Source organism: Heloderma suspectum, chromosome 1 (assembly GCF_057233095.1).
Source record: "Heloderma suspectum isolate Gila_16-S chromosome 1, 16-S_ref, whole genome shotgun sequence".
Lineage (NCBI taxonomy): Eukaryota > Metazoa > Chordata > Lepidosauria > Squamata > Helodermatidae > Heloderma > Heloderma suspectum.
The window spans coordinates 148,799,744-148,813,944 of NC_139458.1; the positions used below are offsets into that span (position 1 = coordinate 148,799,744).

General features: G+C 44.3%; 1 protein-coding gene across 1 annotated transcript in view; it reads right to left on the reverse strand.

The window, feature by feature from the left end:
• CNTNAP5 (contactin associated protein family member 5) overlaps positions 1-14,201 on the reverse strand; it is a 664,045-nt gene that overhangs the window by 315,655 nt on the left and 334,189 nt on the right. The window contains exon 6 of the mRNA XM_084806776.1: positions 2,076-2,260. Within this exon, the coding sequence (XP_084662902.1) occupies positions 2,076-2,260 (185 nt within the window). The remainder of the gene's footprint in view (positions 1-2,075; positions 2,261-14,201) is intronic.

Sequence of the window (14,201 nt, forward strand, 5' to 3'; positions counted from 1 at the left end):
CTGGGACAATTTGGTCCTGCGCTCTGAGCTGGAAAGCGATGGCACAGAAATTATGCTCAGACTGAAGCAGAACTTTGAAATCAAGGACCTGAGTCCAATAGTGCACTATTTGAGTATACAGGTCGAGGAGGGGGACAATGGGCGCTTCCTCCTTAGTCAAAGACAAAAGATCGAGGAGATGCTGCTGGCCTTTGGAATGGCAGAGGCAAAGGGGGTCAAGACTCCCATGACCACAGACCACCTGAAGGGGTGAGATGACCATGTTCCACTGCCAGATAATCAGCAGTATCGAAGGACAATTGGTAAGCTGCTGTTCATCACGACAGACAGACACAACTGCAGCCGTGGGCATCCTGAGCAGGAAAATGGCCAGGCCATTTCAACATGACTGGAATGGAGTGAAGCGTGTGATGCACTACTTGAAAGGTACCACACATACAAAGCTCAGACTGCCCAGCAGCACACTCGCAGGGCTGATTGGGTTTGGGGGTGCAGACTGGGTGGGCAATGAGTCAGACCGCAAGTCCCCATCAGGAAACCTGATCACATACAATGGCAGGACCATCAGTTGGGCCAGTAAGAAGCAGGCAGTTGTGGCCATGTCTTCCACAGAAGCAGAGTATGTGGCGGCAGCCAGTGCATGTCAGGAAATGATTTGGCTCAGGCCATTATTCACTGACATGGGACAGGAGAACACGCAAGCCACAGTGCTATATGAAGACAATCAGGGGTGCCTAAAGCTGGCATTGACATTGAGGCCACGGACAAAGCACATTGATGTGAGGCATCACCTGATAAAAGACTCAGTAGAGGTGACTGAACTGAAGTATTGCCTGACTGAAGAAATGGTGGCAGATGTGCTGACAAAGCCTCTGCCAGGGGAACTGCACCAGCACCACCTGATGGGAATGGGATTAGTATGGTGACCCATTGCCCTCGAGAAGGGGTGTTGGAGAGACTTGGGCCATGAGTCACTTAACCTGAACTTGAAGGGTTAATATGTACTTGAGTCAGGTGGGATGGGTCTCTGGGAGATCATATTGCCTTTTCCTTGTCTCCTCCCCCTACTCTCCTATTCTTCTTTCCTACTTCCTTCCTCAGGGGATGCTGACCATCAGGCTGACCTCAGCCAACTTACCTCAAGATGTAAGCTTGTTATATCTCAATTAAAGTCTGTTCTTAACCCACCAGTCATGTGTGTTTTGTTTACATCCGTGACTACTGATGGGGGGCTGATTCAGATTTCATCTAGCACTTCATGACTACGGAGGTCAATATGTACTGACCTCCATAGTCATGAAGTGCTAGGAATCTACTGAAGGTGTCTGAAGGGGCCAACAATCAATGGAGCTGTGGCCAATGTTTAATGAGCAAGTAAAGTCAGTTGTACACTAGATGTCTTCAGATAAATTGTATTCGATCCTTATCATTCTGTCACTGTCACAAAGTTGATGACCGGTAGGAAGTCAGATAAATGGTACATGAATCCACGCTGAGGCACTGAAAGTTCTCATATTAAAGAACTTTGTGAAACCAAGAATATTACTGGCCATTACCAAAATGTTTATGAACAAAATGGAGACTGCCATATGCTCTCATATACTGCTCTTCTGCAGTTCTAATTAGCATATTAAGGTTTAGATAAACCATTAGCCATACTTAATGTGTTAATTATACTATCTTTCTACTTATGCTACTTATTTTACTTATAACATAGTACTTATACTACAGCATAGCTACTTATCCTATACTACTTATTGTATTCTTATACTATAGCACAGTAATTAAATTCATTAATACTTGTAACTTGTCTTGTGCATTATGCATGCATAAAAAAAAAATCTGATTTGCTGTAACCCACATATTAGCTTCCATGCATGAGCGAAAGTGCTTAAAAAAATATCCATGCAACAGTGTAAATAAGTAATTCATTAATGGAGCCCAGGAGGGATATTTGATAAAATGATATTACTGCTATTGCTCATGAAGCCAGTATGGACCATAATGATTGATTCTGTACAATTTTTCTCCCAAGTTCCTATGACTGCATTCATGACACAAAAGACCTCACACACCTCATAATCAATATTCAAGTCATCTGAATCTCCTTTCGTCCGGAAATGCTGCATGTGCTTGTCCACTGTGAAGTTCACTAGCTTATTGGATCGCTCAATGAGAACCGAGTGCCAGTGCTGGTCATCGAGGAGGCTGCCCAAGGTGACTGATGTGTGGCTGTTGCTGAAACGCAGCTTAGCATCTCCTGCAAGGGCAGTCAGAAGACATGGTTGTGACCCACTGATTCTTTGTCTCTAGCATGGAGTCTCTACATGGATAGTAGGAGGCCTGTAGCTGGGGTGGGGGCTGGGGGGCTGCCCACCCTAAATCTTCTCGACCCCCAATTATTTTTTTACGAAAAAATACTTTAAAAAGTTTACAATTTTATCATTAAAAGGCCTCCAAACCAGATGAGCTGCCCCCCCAGCCCCCCCTCCCCCAATGTTTAGGCTGGCTACAGGCCTGGAGAGTAGCTAATATGCTTCCCCTTGTTCCTCCCTGGTTTCACAGGGAATCGTTTTCCCAGCCATAAATGAGCCATCACCTTAGAATCTGCCCATGGGATGAACTTTTCCAAATGCATTTCTCTCTTTGTCTCTCTCTTTTTGTTACATTATCCAACAGAGGGGAATGGCCTGGGGGCTCAGGAGGAATGGTCGGAGGGCTCCCACTGCTGCCTCCCAGCATCTGCCACTTGAGGCAGTTGCCTCACTCTGCCTAATGGTAGGGCCAGCCCTGGTGATGGCTGTGGCTGCCCTGCATCTACAATAATAACCACAAACATAAGCAAGGCATTGTGAAACTTCCTAAACAAAAGACCCCCCCACCCCAAATCTTGGCTAATAGTACAAAAGAGGAATTTTTGTGTGTGTTTTCCGGGTCCCCCGGGCTTTCCCCCTGCTCGCTGGCCTTCCAGGCTGCAGTTGAGTGCCCCCTCCATGCTCGATGATCAGCCTGCAACTTACCCAGGCCTGTTCTGTTCATCTCTGTGCCAATCGCCATGTTTTCTAAAAAATGGCGATCGGCAGCACTTGCCCATAGAACTATACGCAAAATAGCTCTGTGAACTAGAGTCTATGGGCAATTCACAGCGCTTTTTGCGTCTAAGTCTATGTGCTGTAATTCTAAAGGGCTGTTAGGGAGAAACTTGAATGCAGAATAAATCTAAAACATTTACTGCCAACTTTAACTTGAATGTGCCGTAACAGTCCTGATAAGGGATGTACGGACTGTGAAAATCCACTCCATCTGCATTTCATGGATTGTCGGATGCATTTTGTTCCATCGTCCGCTCACAAATGGATGTGAATATTTTTTTTCATCATGCAGAAAAGTACGCAAATAATTATGTAAGTATTTACATAATACTTACAGAATTGCACTTATTATATAACATTTAGCATATTGTCCCCCATTCCATTTAGCATTTCCTCAGCAGAAACTTACATATTTTTCTACGAATTTATATATGCAAATCTCGGGGAAGTTAAAAAAAAAACAAAAACATCCAAGAGCCCATGGACTCTTCGTGGCCTGAGGGGGTCACTCTGCAGCGGATTCTGCAGATCAGATTCTTAGAAATCCAAGATCATTTTAGTCCATCTTGAATTTCTCCAGCATCCGTTTGCATCCCTGCGGAGGCTGTGATAGGCTACATAAGTATTTACGTAGCCTATCACAGCAAGCTAAAAAAAAAAAAAACAGCGTACGCAAATGGTGGTGGCTATGGCGGCCGCCATTTGGTGTTTTAGCCTACATAAATATTTACGTAGGCTAAAACAGCAGGAAAAAAAGGAACGCAAATGGCGCCCACTACGCTATTTGCGTTCCCCTTTTTTTCACCGTAATAGCTTACGTAAATATTTACGTAGGCTAAAACCCCCCAAAAAAGGGAATGTAACCACCGCCATTTGCATATGCTGTTTCTTTTTTTTGCCTGCAGGCTGCCCAGCGGCCGGATGTCTGGCTGCGTGTGGCCCTGGTTGCAGGCTCCATGGAATCTCTGCGGAGCAGAGCCCAGCCGACCAGAATTTCGGGGGGAGGGACAGAGCACCTCCCCCCACCACGAATGTCACTCTTCAAAAAGATAAGTGACTTTTGTACATCCCTACCCAGACCTAAAGAGCAGTCGAGTTTGTAATACGGATGTCAGAGAATTCCACCATGGATCTAGGTGAGGCCGAATGCCAGTCCATTCAGCCCCCAAAAATCCATGGCAGAACGAAGCCCCCCTGCCCCCCCACCCCACGAAAGGCACGTGAAATGGGACACCTACCTGCTGCCATTCCCGCTGACTTGCAAATGGTGGCCGCGTCCGCGGCCACCATTCGCTTCATCACTATAGCCATGATAGGCTACGGAAATACTTATGCAGCCTATCACAGCTAACGCAGGGATGTCATTTGCATCCCTGCAGAAGCTGTGATAGGCTGCATAATTATTTACATAGCCTATCATGGCAAAAAGAAAAGGGAACGCAAATGGCGGCAGCTACGGCGGCCACCATTTGCGTTCCCTTTTTTTTTTGGCCGTGATAGTCTACGTAAATATTTACGTAGGCTATTATGGCAAAAGAGTGGGGCACAAATGGCGTAGTGGCCACCATTTGCGTTCCCTTTTTTTTTTTGCTCTAATAGGTTACATAAATATTTACATAGCCTATCACGACAAAATACAGGGATGCAAATGGCGGCAGCTATGGCAGCTGCCATTTGTGTCCCTGCAGGCTGTCCAGGGGCCAGATGTCCAGCTGCGGGCAGCCCCGGCCGGTGGCTCTGTGGAATCTCCGTGGAGCGGAGCTGGCCAGAGAGAATTTCGGGAGGAGGGACGGAGCACCTCCACCCCTACCGCGAATGTCACCCTTCTAAAAGGTAAGTGACTTTGGTACATCCCTAGTTTGTAACACTTAAGATCATCATCTGGATTAACTGAAAATCAAATCTACAACATATAAATGGATCGGGTGTATTGCAACCAAGAGCAATACAGTGTAATTATTCCTGGCATTTCAAGCCATTACACACTGAGGGTTTTATTTTTATTTTAATGAGAACATTGTTATCTAAGCAAATTCAAAGTAAAAAACACAATGACCAAGAATGCTTATAGTTTTCGAATGCCATGGAAGAAATCTGAAAAGGAAATGATATTTACATATAATCCAGTTTAAACTGTCAATACAGTGGAATAATAAATAACTCTACAGTTCATCTACTATAGTTTTGTAGGATTATTTATTTAGGATATTTATACCCCCATCTTTGCACTAAAATAGTGATTACGGTGCTTTAAATAAATTAAGGCCAATACTACCATGTGCAATAAATAAACACTACAGATATAACTACAACAAAAAAGCCAAAAAACAGTAAAAACATTATAGCAGGAGTAAATCACACAAAGTAAAAAAGCATGGGTGAATGGGATGGATGTCAGGCTGCTGCCCCCCGCCCCGCCCAAGACTCTGGTAAAGTGTACCATTTTATTTCCCATAGCTGGGCCCTGAAAGCAGATCGGTATGGGATAATGACTCCTTCAGGTATCCCAGCCCCATATCATTTAGGATTTTATAGGCCAACCCATCAGTTTGAATTGCACTCAGAAACAAACTGGCAGCCAGAAGAACTGGCAAGACAAGACATGATCACTGTGGCAGGTCCCCTTAAACTGGCCAGTGCACTCTGAACCAGTTGAAGTTTCCAAAGTCTTTTAGGGCTGGGTGAGAAATTTGTTCAGTTCACATTTCTACACAAAACTGGAATTCAGTTATTTACGTATGATGCAGTTGCAACCTTCAATACAGTGGAAGAATAAGTAAATGACAACAAAATCTATACTTTTTCTATGCTTGTGATGTAGTTTGAAAAAAAGAAAGAAAAGTATACATTTGAAAAAGTGCATAAAATTGTGTAAATTTGGAACAATCCATACAAAAATGCATATATTTGGGGAAAATGTGCACAAACATGCTTTATTCAATGGGGGGAAAAAACAACTTGAAAGAAATGTGTACATTTGGAAAAAAATGTGTACAGAAATTCATATGAATTTTTGTGCAGGCTAAAAAAATGCAATTGAATGCAGAAGCAGCCAGAATGGAATGAATTTAGCAGTGGAAAAAAATAGAACCTGGGTGAAACTGAGCTTGACAGATTCGTCCATCCCTAAACTATGTTCATATGCAACCTCCCACATTTCAGTCCTCTAGCTTGGAAGTAACTGTGGCCAGATTACTTCTTTCAAGATGGAGATGCAGCTGGTAAAACAAGTGTGTTTGTTTGTTTGTTTGTTTGTTTTATACCACCCAATAGCCAAAGCTCTCTGGGCTGTTCATAAAATTAAAACCACAAAAATACAACAGAGAATACAATATAAAGTATAATAGATTAAAGCTACAAAATAAAAATACAGCCTGCCAGAGTAAAACCTAGCAGCAGTGAAGATATTTAAAATGCAATAGCAGATTTACGACAGCAGAGCTAAAAAAATGGAATGCTAAAATGCTAAAAATGCCTGGGAAAATAAAAAACGGTCTTCACCTGGTGCCGGAAAGAGAACAACATTCTTGAAAGTTCCTGCTGTAGATACCACATCCAGCAGCAAAGCTGGATCTAGATGTCCCTGCCCCCACTGCTGCAGCTGTGAATCTGAGCTTTAGTGCAACCTCACTTAGAACATGCCGAATATATTGAATACCATCTGGAATAGGCTGATCTGAAGCACATGCATGACATGCCTAACAGTAATAAGAGCAAATTGTACAAAGGAAGAAGATTCCTAATGGAAGGCTTGGGTTTCTGTAGGACTCTGTAATACCTACTAACCCATAGTTAAACTATGGAATTTGCTACCACAAGATGTAGTGACAGCCACCAATTTGGATGGCTTTAAAAGGGGAATGGACAAATTCATGGAGGATACCAATGACTACTAATCCTGATGTCTATGCTACCTCTAGTATCGGAGGCTGTATGCTTATGTACAGCAGACATTACTGGGGAACATGGGCAGGAGAGTGCTGTGTGCTCATGTCCCATTTGTGGGTTCCCAACTAGACAGCTGGTTGAATACTGTGTGAACAGATTGCTGGACTAGATAGACCTTGGTCTGATCCAGTATGAGTCTTCTTATGTTCATATACTATTTGCCTCCTTTAAAAATAAAGAAAAAAAAGATGAGTCCTGTCCTTGTCTGCCCTCACAATCTCTGCTGTCTTTGTCCCCAGAATCTTAATATTTTTTAGGAAGTAACTTCCTAAAACCAAATTCTCTCTCTCTCTCTCTCTCTCTCTCTCTCTCTCTCTCTCACACACACACACACACACATACACATATCCATTTTGTGAAGCTTTCTATGTGGATTCTGAGCTATGCCTAAGTTCTTACTTTCAAAGGTTTACCTTGATGTTACCTGTACTTTGTAGAAGGGCTGGAAAACACCTTAGGAGAGGCCACCACAGGATCTGATTCCTATCCACTTCCACTAGTGCCTGGAAATGGGACAATGGTAACTCCTTGCTGCAGAGCTGGTGGTGGCTTTTTATCAGTATGTATCTTGTCCACATGAGCAGATGCACTCAGGCCACTTGCTCCCTCTCTCTATACAAGAAAGATTTCTATGAAATGAGAACCATCCATAGGCATGACCTGTAGCTGTAGCTCCATTCTTCTGACTGTCGAGTATGATAGTGATTAGGGGAGGACGAAAGTCATTTACCTGTTGTCGAAGCTTGTTTGCGGTGGGGGGGAGGTGCTTCGCTGCTCCCCCCGCGAAGTTCAGGCCGGGGGGGAGGCTTCCCGCCTCGCCTGGCCGAAATTCAGGCCAGGGGGGAGGCTTCCCGCCTCGCCCGGTCGAAATTCAGGCCGGGGAGGAGGCTTCCCGCCTCGCCCGGCCGCGAACTCCAAAGTTAAAAAAAAAACAAAACGCCCCCGTGATAGGCTACGTGACGATTAACGTAGCCTATCATGGCTAGATCTGCAAAGTCAGCCATGATAGGCTACGTTAATCGTCACGTAGCCTATCACGGGTGACTTAAAAAAAAAAAAGCACGTACGCTAATGGCGGCCCCCATAGGGAGCTGCCATTCGCGTTCCTTATTTGGTCGCTGTAGTCTACATAAATCTTTACGTAGACTACGGCGAAAATAAGGGCAACGCAAATAGCATTCCCTTATTTTCGCCGTAGTCTACATAAATCTTTACGTAGACTACAGCGACCAAATAAGGAATGGGAATGGCGGCTCCCTATGGGGGCCGCCATTATCCGTACGCGCTTTTTTTTTAAAGTCACCCATGATAGGCTACGTGACGATTTACGTAGCCTATCACAGCTGACTTTGAAAATCTAGCCGTGATAGGCTACGTTAATCATCACGTAGCCTATCATGGGGGCGTTTTTGTTTTTTTTTCTTTCATTGGAATGGTGGCGGCGGCAGCCGGTCAAAAGACCAGCTGCCGCTCCCGCCCCGCACGAACACCCGCCGAACCACCGGCCGGACCCGCTGCCGGGAGGGACATTCAGCAAAGGTAAGTCCCATCCCGGGGGGGGTGCGGGGGGTGGGGGGTGAGGAGAATTTCTCCTCGAAACTTGTTCTGGGGGCCGAACACGTTGGCACTCGGCCCCCCGAAGTTTTGGGGAGAAATTCTCCGCCATCCCTGATAGTGATAAAAATGAAACTACAGGTCATGCATATCACCAGTTATTATTTCAGAGAATGTTTTCTTGTAGTGAGATAGAGCAGCAAGTAGCCTGACTGTATCTGCTCATGTGGGGAAGTTAACTTGATCACACATTCATCCTGAAAATTAGGGACGTGCAAATCAGCAAAACCCAAGGTCGCCCAAGTTCTCCAATTTCACTTTGATGCTTGTAACTGGAGTCCATTTCAGATTGTGAGCTTTTTGGGGGGTGTCTTTTCACCTGAAAATGCATGTGTATTTTTCCAAATGTACGCATCAACTATGCAGATTTTTGAAATGTATTCATTCTGAAGTGCATGCATTTTTGAAAAGTACACATTCATTTCCCACGATTAAAGCATATTTGTGTACATTTTTTAATGTATGGATTTTTAAATGCACGCATGCTGCTGAACTGTTTGGGTGGGGAGGTTGTGAATCATATTGCAAGCTTGGAAACGTACTGACTTTGATCACAGATTCCATCTGACTCTGTTCAGTCTGGAAGGTGCGAACTGGGTAAAATTCTGATCAAAAACAAACTGAAATGAATTTCTCATACATCCCTCCCTACCCCAAATCCAGGGAAACATAGGAGTGGTAAAATTCTTAATACCACATGGGCAGGTGCTAAAGATTCCACATGCCTCTCTACCCACATTACCTATTTGGCAAGCAACTGTCTGCATATACCTAACCTCCATCATTACAGAATATTCCTTCTTAGGATCCAGCCACTCAGACTAGCCTAGCAAAAAAAAAAGGCAGTTGCTAGAATCTGGACATTTCCAGACCCATTCTGGGTTATTGGGAGACGACTGAGATTAGCAGCTAATTATGACTCATTTTTCTCCCTCTCATAGTATCCTTCCCATAATTCTCTAATTCCACAAAAAGGCATATTCAATTCCCCCCATAAAGAATTCCACTGCCTCAATTATTCTCAAACCAATAAACCATACTAATCACAATACTACTGTATTAAAAACAAATCCCAACACTATAAAGAAGTGAGAGTATTAAGAATGTTTTGGGTTTGTTTGTTTTTTTAATCCCCAAAGCTATGCTCATGCTCAGACCTTACAGCTGGCCTAATTTTCTCTCCCTTTATTTTCCCTCAGGTGTATGTTTTACAGCCACAAGGACCATGGATCAAACATAAATAATGAGTCCATATTCCAAAATAATAGGCTACAGATGGTCTGATCTGTCAATCAACACACATACAAGATTTGTAATTTGCTTGCTGCAATCCAAATTCTCACTGGCCTGGTTCAGATATAATGCTAAACGATAGGCTAACAATATGCAAATGAGCCTGCTTGAGCACCTTTCCCCCTTTCCTACTCTAGAGCACACGAGAGGAGAAGACTGGAACTAGCTGCAGCCTGGTTTAAAAATGTGCTGTTATTATGTCCAAACTGGGAACTGTGGTTAGTTTAAACCAAGGGCAGGGATTTTTTTTTTTTTCATGTGGAGAGTCACCCTGGTGGCTGGGGGATCCTTTGTGGGGCCCATTGGTAGGTGGTAGGTGGGGCCATGGTGGATGAGGCTGTGTATACACCTTCCCCCTTGAGACACATATACTCTTCCCCCCAACACACACAGAAATGCATACGGACACACAGACTTGCCTCTTGCCTCTCTCTCACACACAGCACACACACAGCCCCCCCCCCACTGTGATGCCCTTGAGAAAACACACACACAGATACACACACTTAGTGAAAAGATCCCATTCATGCAAATGGGATCTTCTCTTTCTCTCCCCCCTCCCCCTTTTTTTTTTTAACTAAACTTCCATGTGTGTGTGGGGGGGGGGTGTCATGGGGGCCATGGGGAGAGGTTTCAGCCTTTCCTCTCCCTTGTGATCCCTGTGAAAATTACCCCCATATGAGGAAGCACTACATAAATAGGAGAATCATGGCCTTTCTGTGCAGCAGCAGCACTCTATGGTCAGCACTCTGAGGATGGCTCCTAGAGTTCCTGTAGCCAGTCTGATTGCAGTGCCAGTGGTCTGGTCTTAAATTTGGTAGTGCTGATTGCTGGGCACCTGAGAGCCCCAGACCAGTTACCTGCTGAAGGCTATATGTGGCCCTTGGGCTGCAGGTGGCCCACATCTGGTTTAAGCTATGGTTTATTGGAACAAGAAACCCCAGTTTGATCTTAGCTCATTCCAATAAACCAAAGGTTAAACTAACTACAGTTCAGATATGATAACAAGCCATAGTTAGATTAACAACACAAGCAGATGTTTCTGATATCCTCCTTGTGGCTGAATAGGAAGAAAAGAGGGGAGCTCATATGACTAAGGCTCACTGAGGTTCACTCAAATAGTGCTAAACTAGGGTTTAGCATTATGTCCAAACCTGGCTGGTGAATGAAATAAGTCATATTCTGGGAAATCTGTCTTAACTGAATAGAATAAAGACAACATTCCCAATAGTTTTGGATTTGCTATATACCTTTGAGGCTGCACCCTGAATCCTTCATACCCCAACCTGCTCCCTTACAGATGTTTTGGACTGTAACTCCCATCAGCCCTAGTCAGCATGTCCAATAGTTGGGGATATTGGGGATTGTAGTCCAACAACTCCTGGAGTTCCCCGCTCCTGGGGTCTAGGATTGTTGCATCCCTATCTGCCCCTACCAGATAATCTAAAATGTAAAAGCTAGTTAAACCTATCTGGTGAAGATAAATCTATCAAATACAGATGTATAGATTGGGAAGCTTCAGGTAAGACCTCAGGTCTCCTTATAACATGATCTTTCCACACATCCCAAAGGAGACTTTCTTCAAGTGTCATACCTTGAATAGCCCTTCCATCCACCTCCTTCATTTTGCTATACAGTCACTGCCAATTTTAGCATCAACCCAATCAGTGCAGCTATTCCTGTATTGAGCATGATGGCTTAATTCCCCATGGAAGAATGGCTGTGATTCAAGACCTCACTCCTTGGGACTTATTTGCCACTTGGTATGCTGTGTTGCACACTAGTTTCACAGATGCCTGGGAGCTGAACAGAACAAAAAAACTGGTCCAAGTTTCACATGGATATAACAAATTGGAAAGTACTACCAATTAGTAGGCTGATTTAAAAAAAAAATGGCCTGAAGGCTGAAGCTCAATGTCATTCTAATGCCAGATGCATTTTTTGGTGATTGTTTGCCAGATGATGTACTTGTATCTAAGAGAAACACAGCAGGAAGCAAAAATAATTCATATATTAAATTATCAAATGGAAGGCTGTTTGTGTGGGACAATCAACAGCTCGCTGGTAGGTGAGGATGATGATAACAACAATAATTTATGTAGTTCCTTTCAATGTAATCCTATATATGTTTACTTAGAAGGATTTTAGGACAGCATCCTTGGAGCATCTATGATCTAGGGATGTTAGAGAATTCTGCCATGGATCCCAGGGGGGCCGAATTCCAGTGAATTTGGCTCCCCGGAATCCATGGCGGAATGGAGACCCCGCCCCTCCACCCTGTGAAAGCCCTGCAAAATGGAGCCTACCTGGCTGCAGCTCCAGCAGCGGCTTCAGCAGTGGCAGCGGCGGTGGCGGTGGCAGCTCCGGCTGCTGTGGACACAAATGGCGTCCTGAGTAGGGGACACCATTTGTGTTCCCGTTTTAGCTGTGATAGGCTACGTAAATATTTATGTAGCCTATCACAGCTAAAGCGGGAACACAAATGGCATAGGGGACGCCATTTGTGTCCCTGCTTCAGCTGTGATAGGCTACGTATATATTTATGTAGCCTATCATGGGCTACCATAGGGACGCAAATGGCGTCCCCTACTCAGGACGCCATTTGCGTCCACACCAGCCCAGCAGCGGCTGAAGGCCCCACTGCGGGTTGGCCCGGCTGGCGCCTCCGCGGCCTGGCCGCAGAGTGGAGCTGGCCAGGCAGGATTCCAGGGGGGACGAATGGATCACCTCCCCCCCGTCAAGGATTCTGGGGAGGAGGAATGGATCGCCTCCCCCCACCTGTGGAACCCAGCGAAGCCAGATAAGTGGGGTTTCGTACACCCCTACTATGATCAACATGCTTTACTTAAGTGAGAAAAGTGATAGAGTTACAAAACTAAACTGAAAAAAATCTGTGATGAGGAGATGCACAGGAAATACAGAGGGCACATACTGTTTGAATAAAACCTGCAAACTACAGTGGGTTTGTTCTTTTGTGATCTTGCTCCTACAGGAATGTTTTATTTTGTTTTTACAAAGCACTTGTAGAGAATTTTGGGAGGCCATTTTCATTCAGACCTACCAGGTCTGGTGAAAGTGAACAGATACACATTTACTGAGATGGGAAAGACCTGGTGAAAGGCTATGTAATATTAATGCATGTGGCTGCAGAAGCAGGGAATGAGGCTGTAAAAGGATGATAAAGATAAAACAAGGCACTTCACAAATACCCACCAGGATCAAAGTTGGGAAACTGAAATATACTAGTACAAGGGAAGGATGAAAAATTTTCTTCGTTGAGGTTTTTTTTTTAATGGATTTACCTGCTCCTTAAAAATGGATTTTTTAAAAATGGATTTATCTGCTCTTCCTGGAATCGAATGTGACTGGAAACGGACACATTTTGCAGTCAGAAATCCATACATTCCCAGGCTTGTGATGCATTCCATGAAATACAACGTGTTCGCACTTGAAAGATGTGGAAAAAAACCTGACTGCATACATTTCTAAACTATGCATAAACATGTTTAATCAATGGGGAACACACCAATTAATGTGTCCATTTGACAAATGCACACAAAAATACGTATGGGTTTTTTTAAAAAAACAATCTCCATTGACTTGGCATGGAATGGACTTGGGGGGGGGGAGGAGAAGTCCCCAGAAACAGAACTGACAGATCCACCCATCCTGAAACTGTACCACTTGGAGACACTCAACATTGTTCCATCTAAGTGTTTTCCTGTGCATGGCAGCTACCGAAAATTAATGACAGGATCATCCATCACTAAAGGTGGAATAACGGCAATGTTCTACAAGAGCATCCTAAGAAGAAAGGATACCCAGTAACAATTTGGGAAGAAGATTTGTGATCATAACCCTTAGAATTTATGATGTGCCCTTCATCAAAGCACTTTCAATCCGAATTCAGCCACCAGAGCGGCTTGCTTGGGAGACTGACCTCATTTTTCTATGTCTCTGTTACTGCTCTACAAAAGGAGAAAACACTGTTATCCAAGCGAACAAGAATGTTGTAGTTCTTATTATACTGTAAGATGCTCAAATGCTACATTAAGGCTGTAGTCTTATACACATGGAGTGAGGAAGCAGCCCAAGGGCCATATGTGGCCCTCAGCCTAATTGCATGAGGCCTTCAGCATCATCCAGCTCTTTGGACACTGTAGGGACACTCTTGCTCTCCAGACCAACCATCTGCAATCACTTCCTGTTTGCATGCGCGCGCGCGCGCGTGTGTGTGTGTGTGTGTGTGTGTGT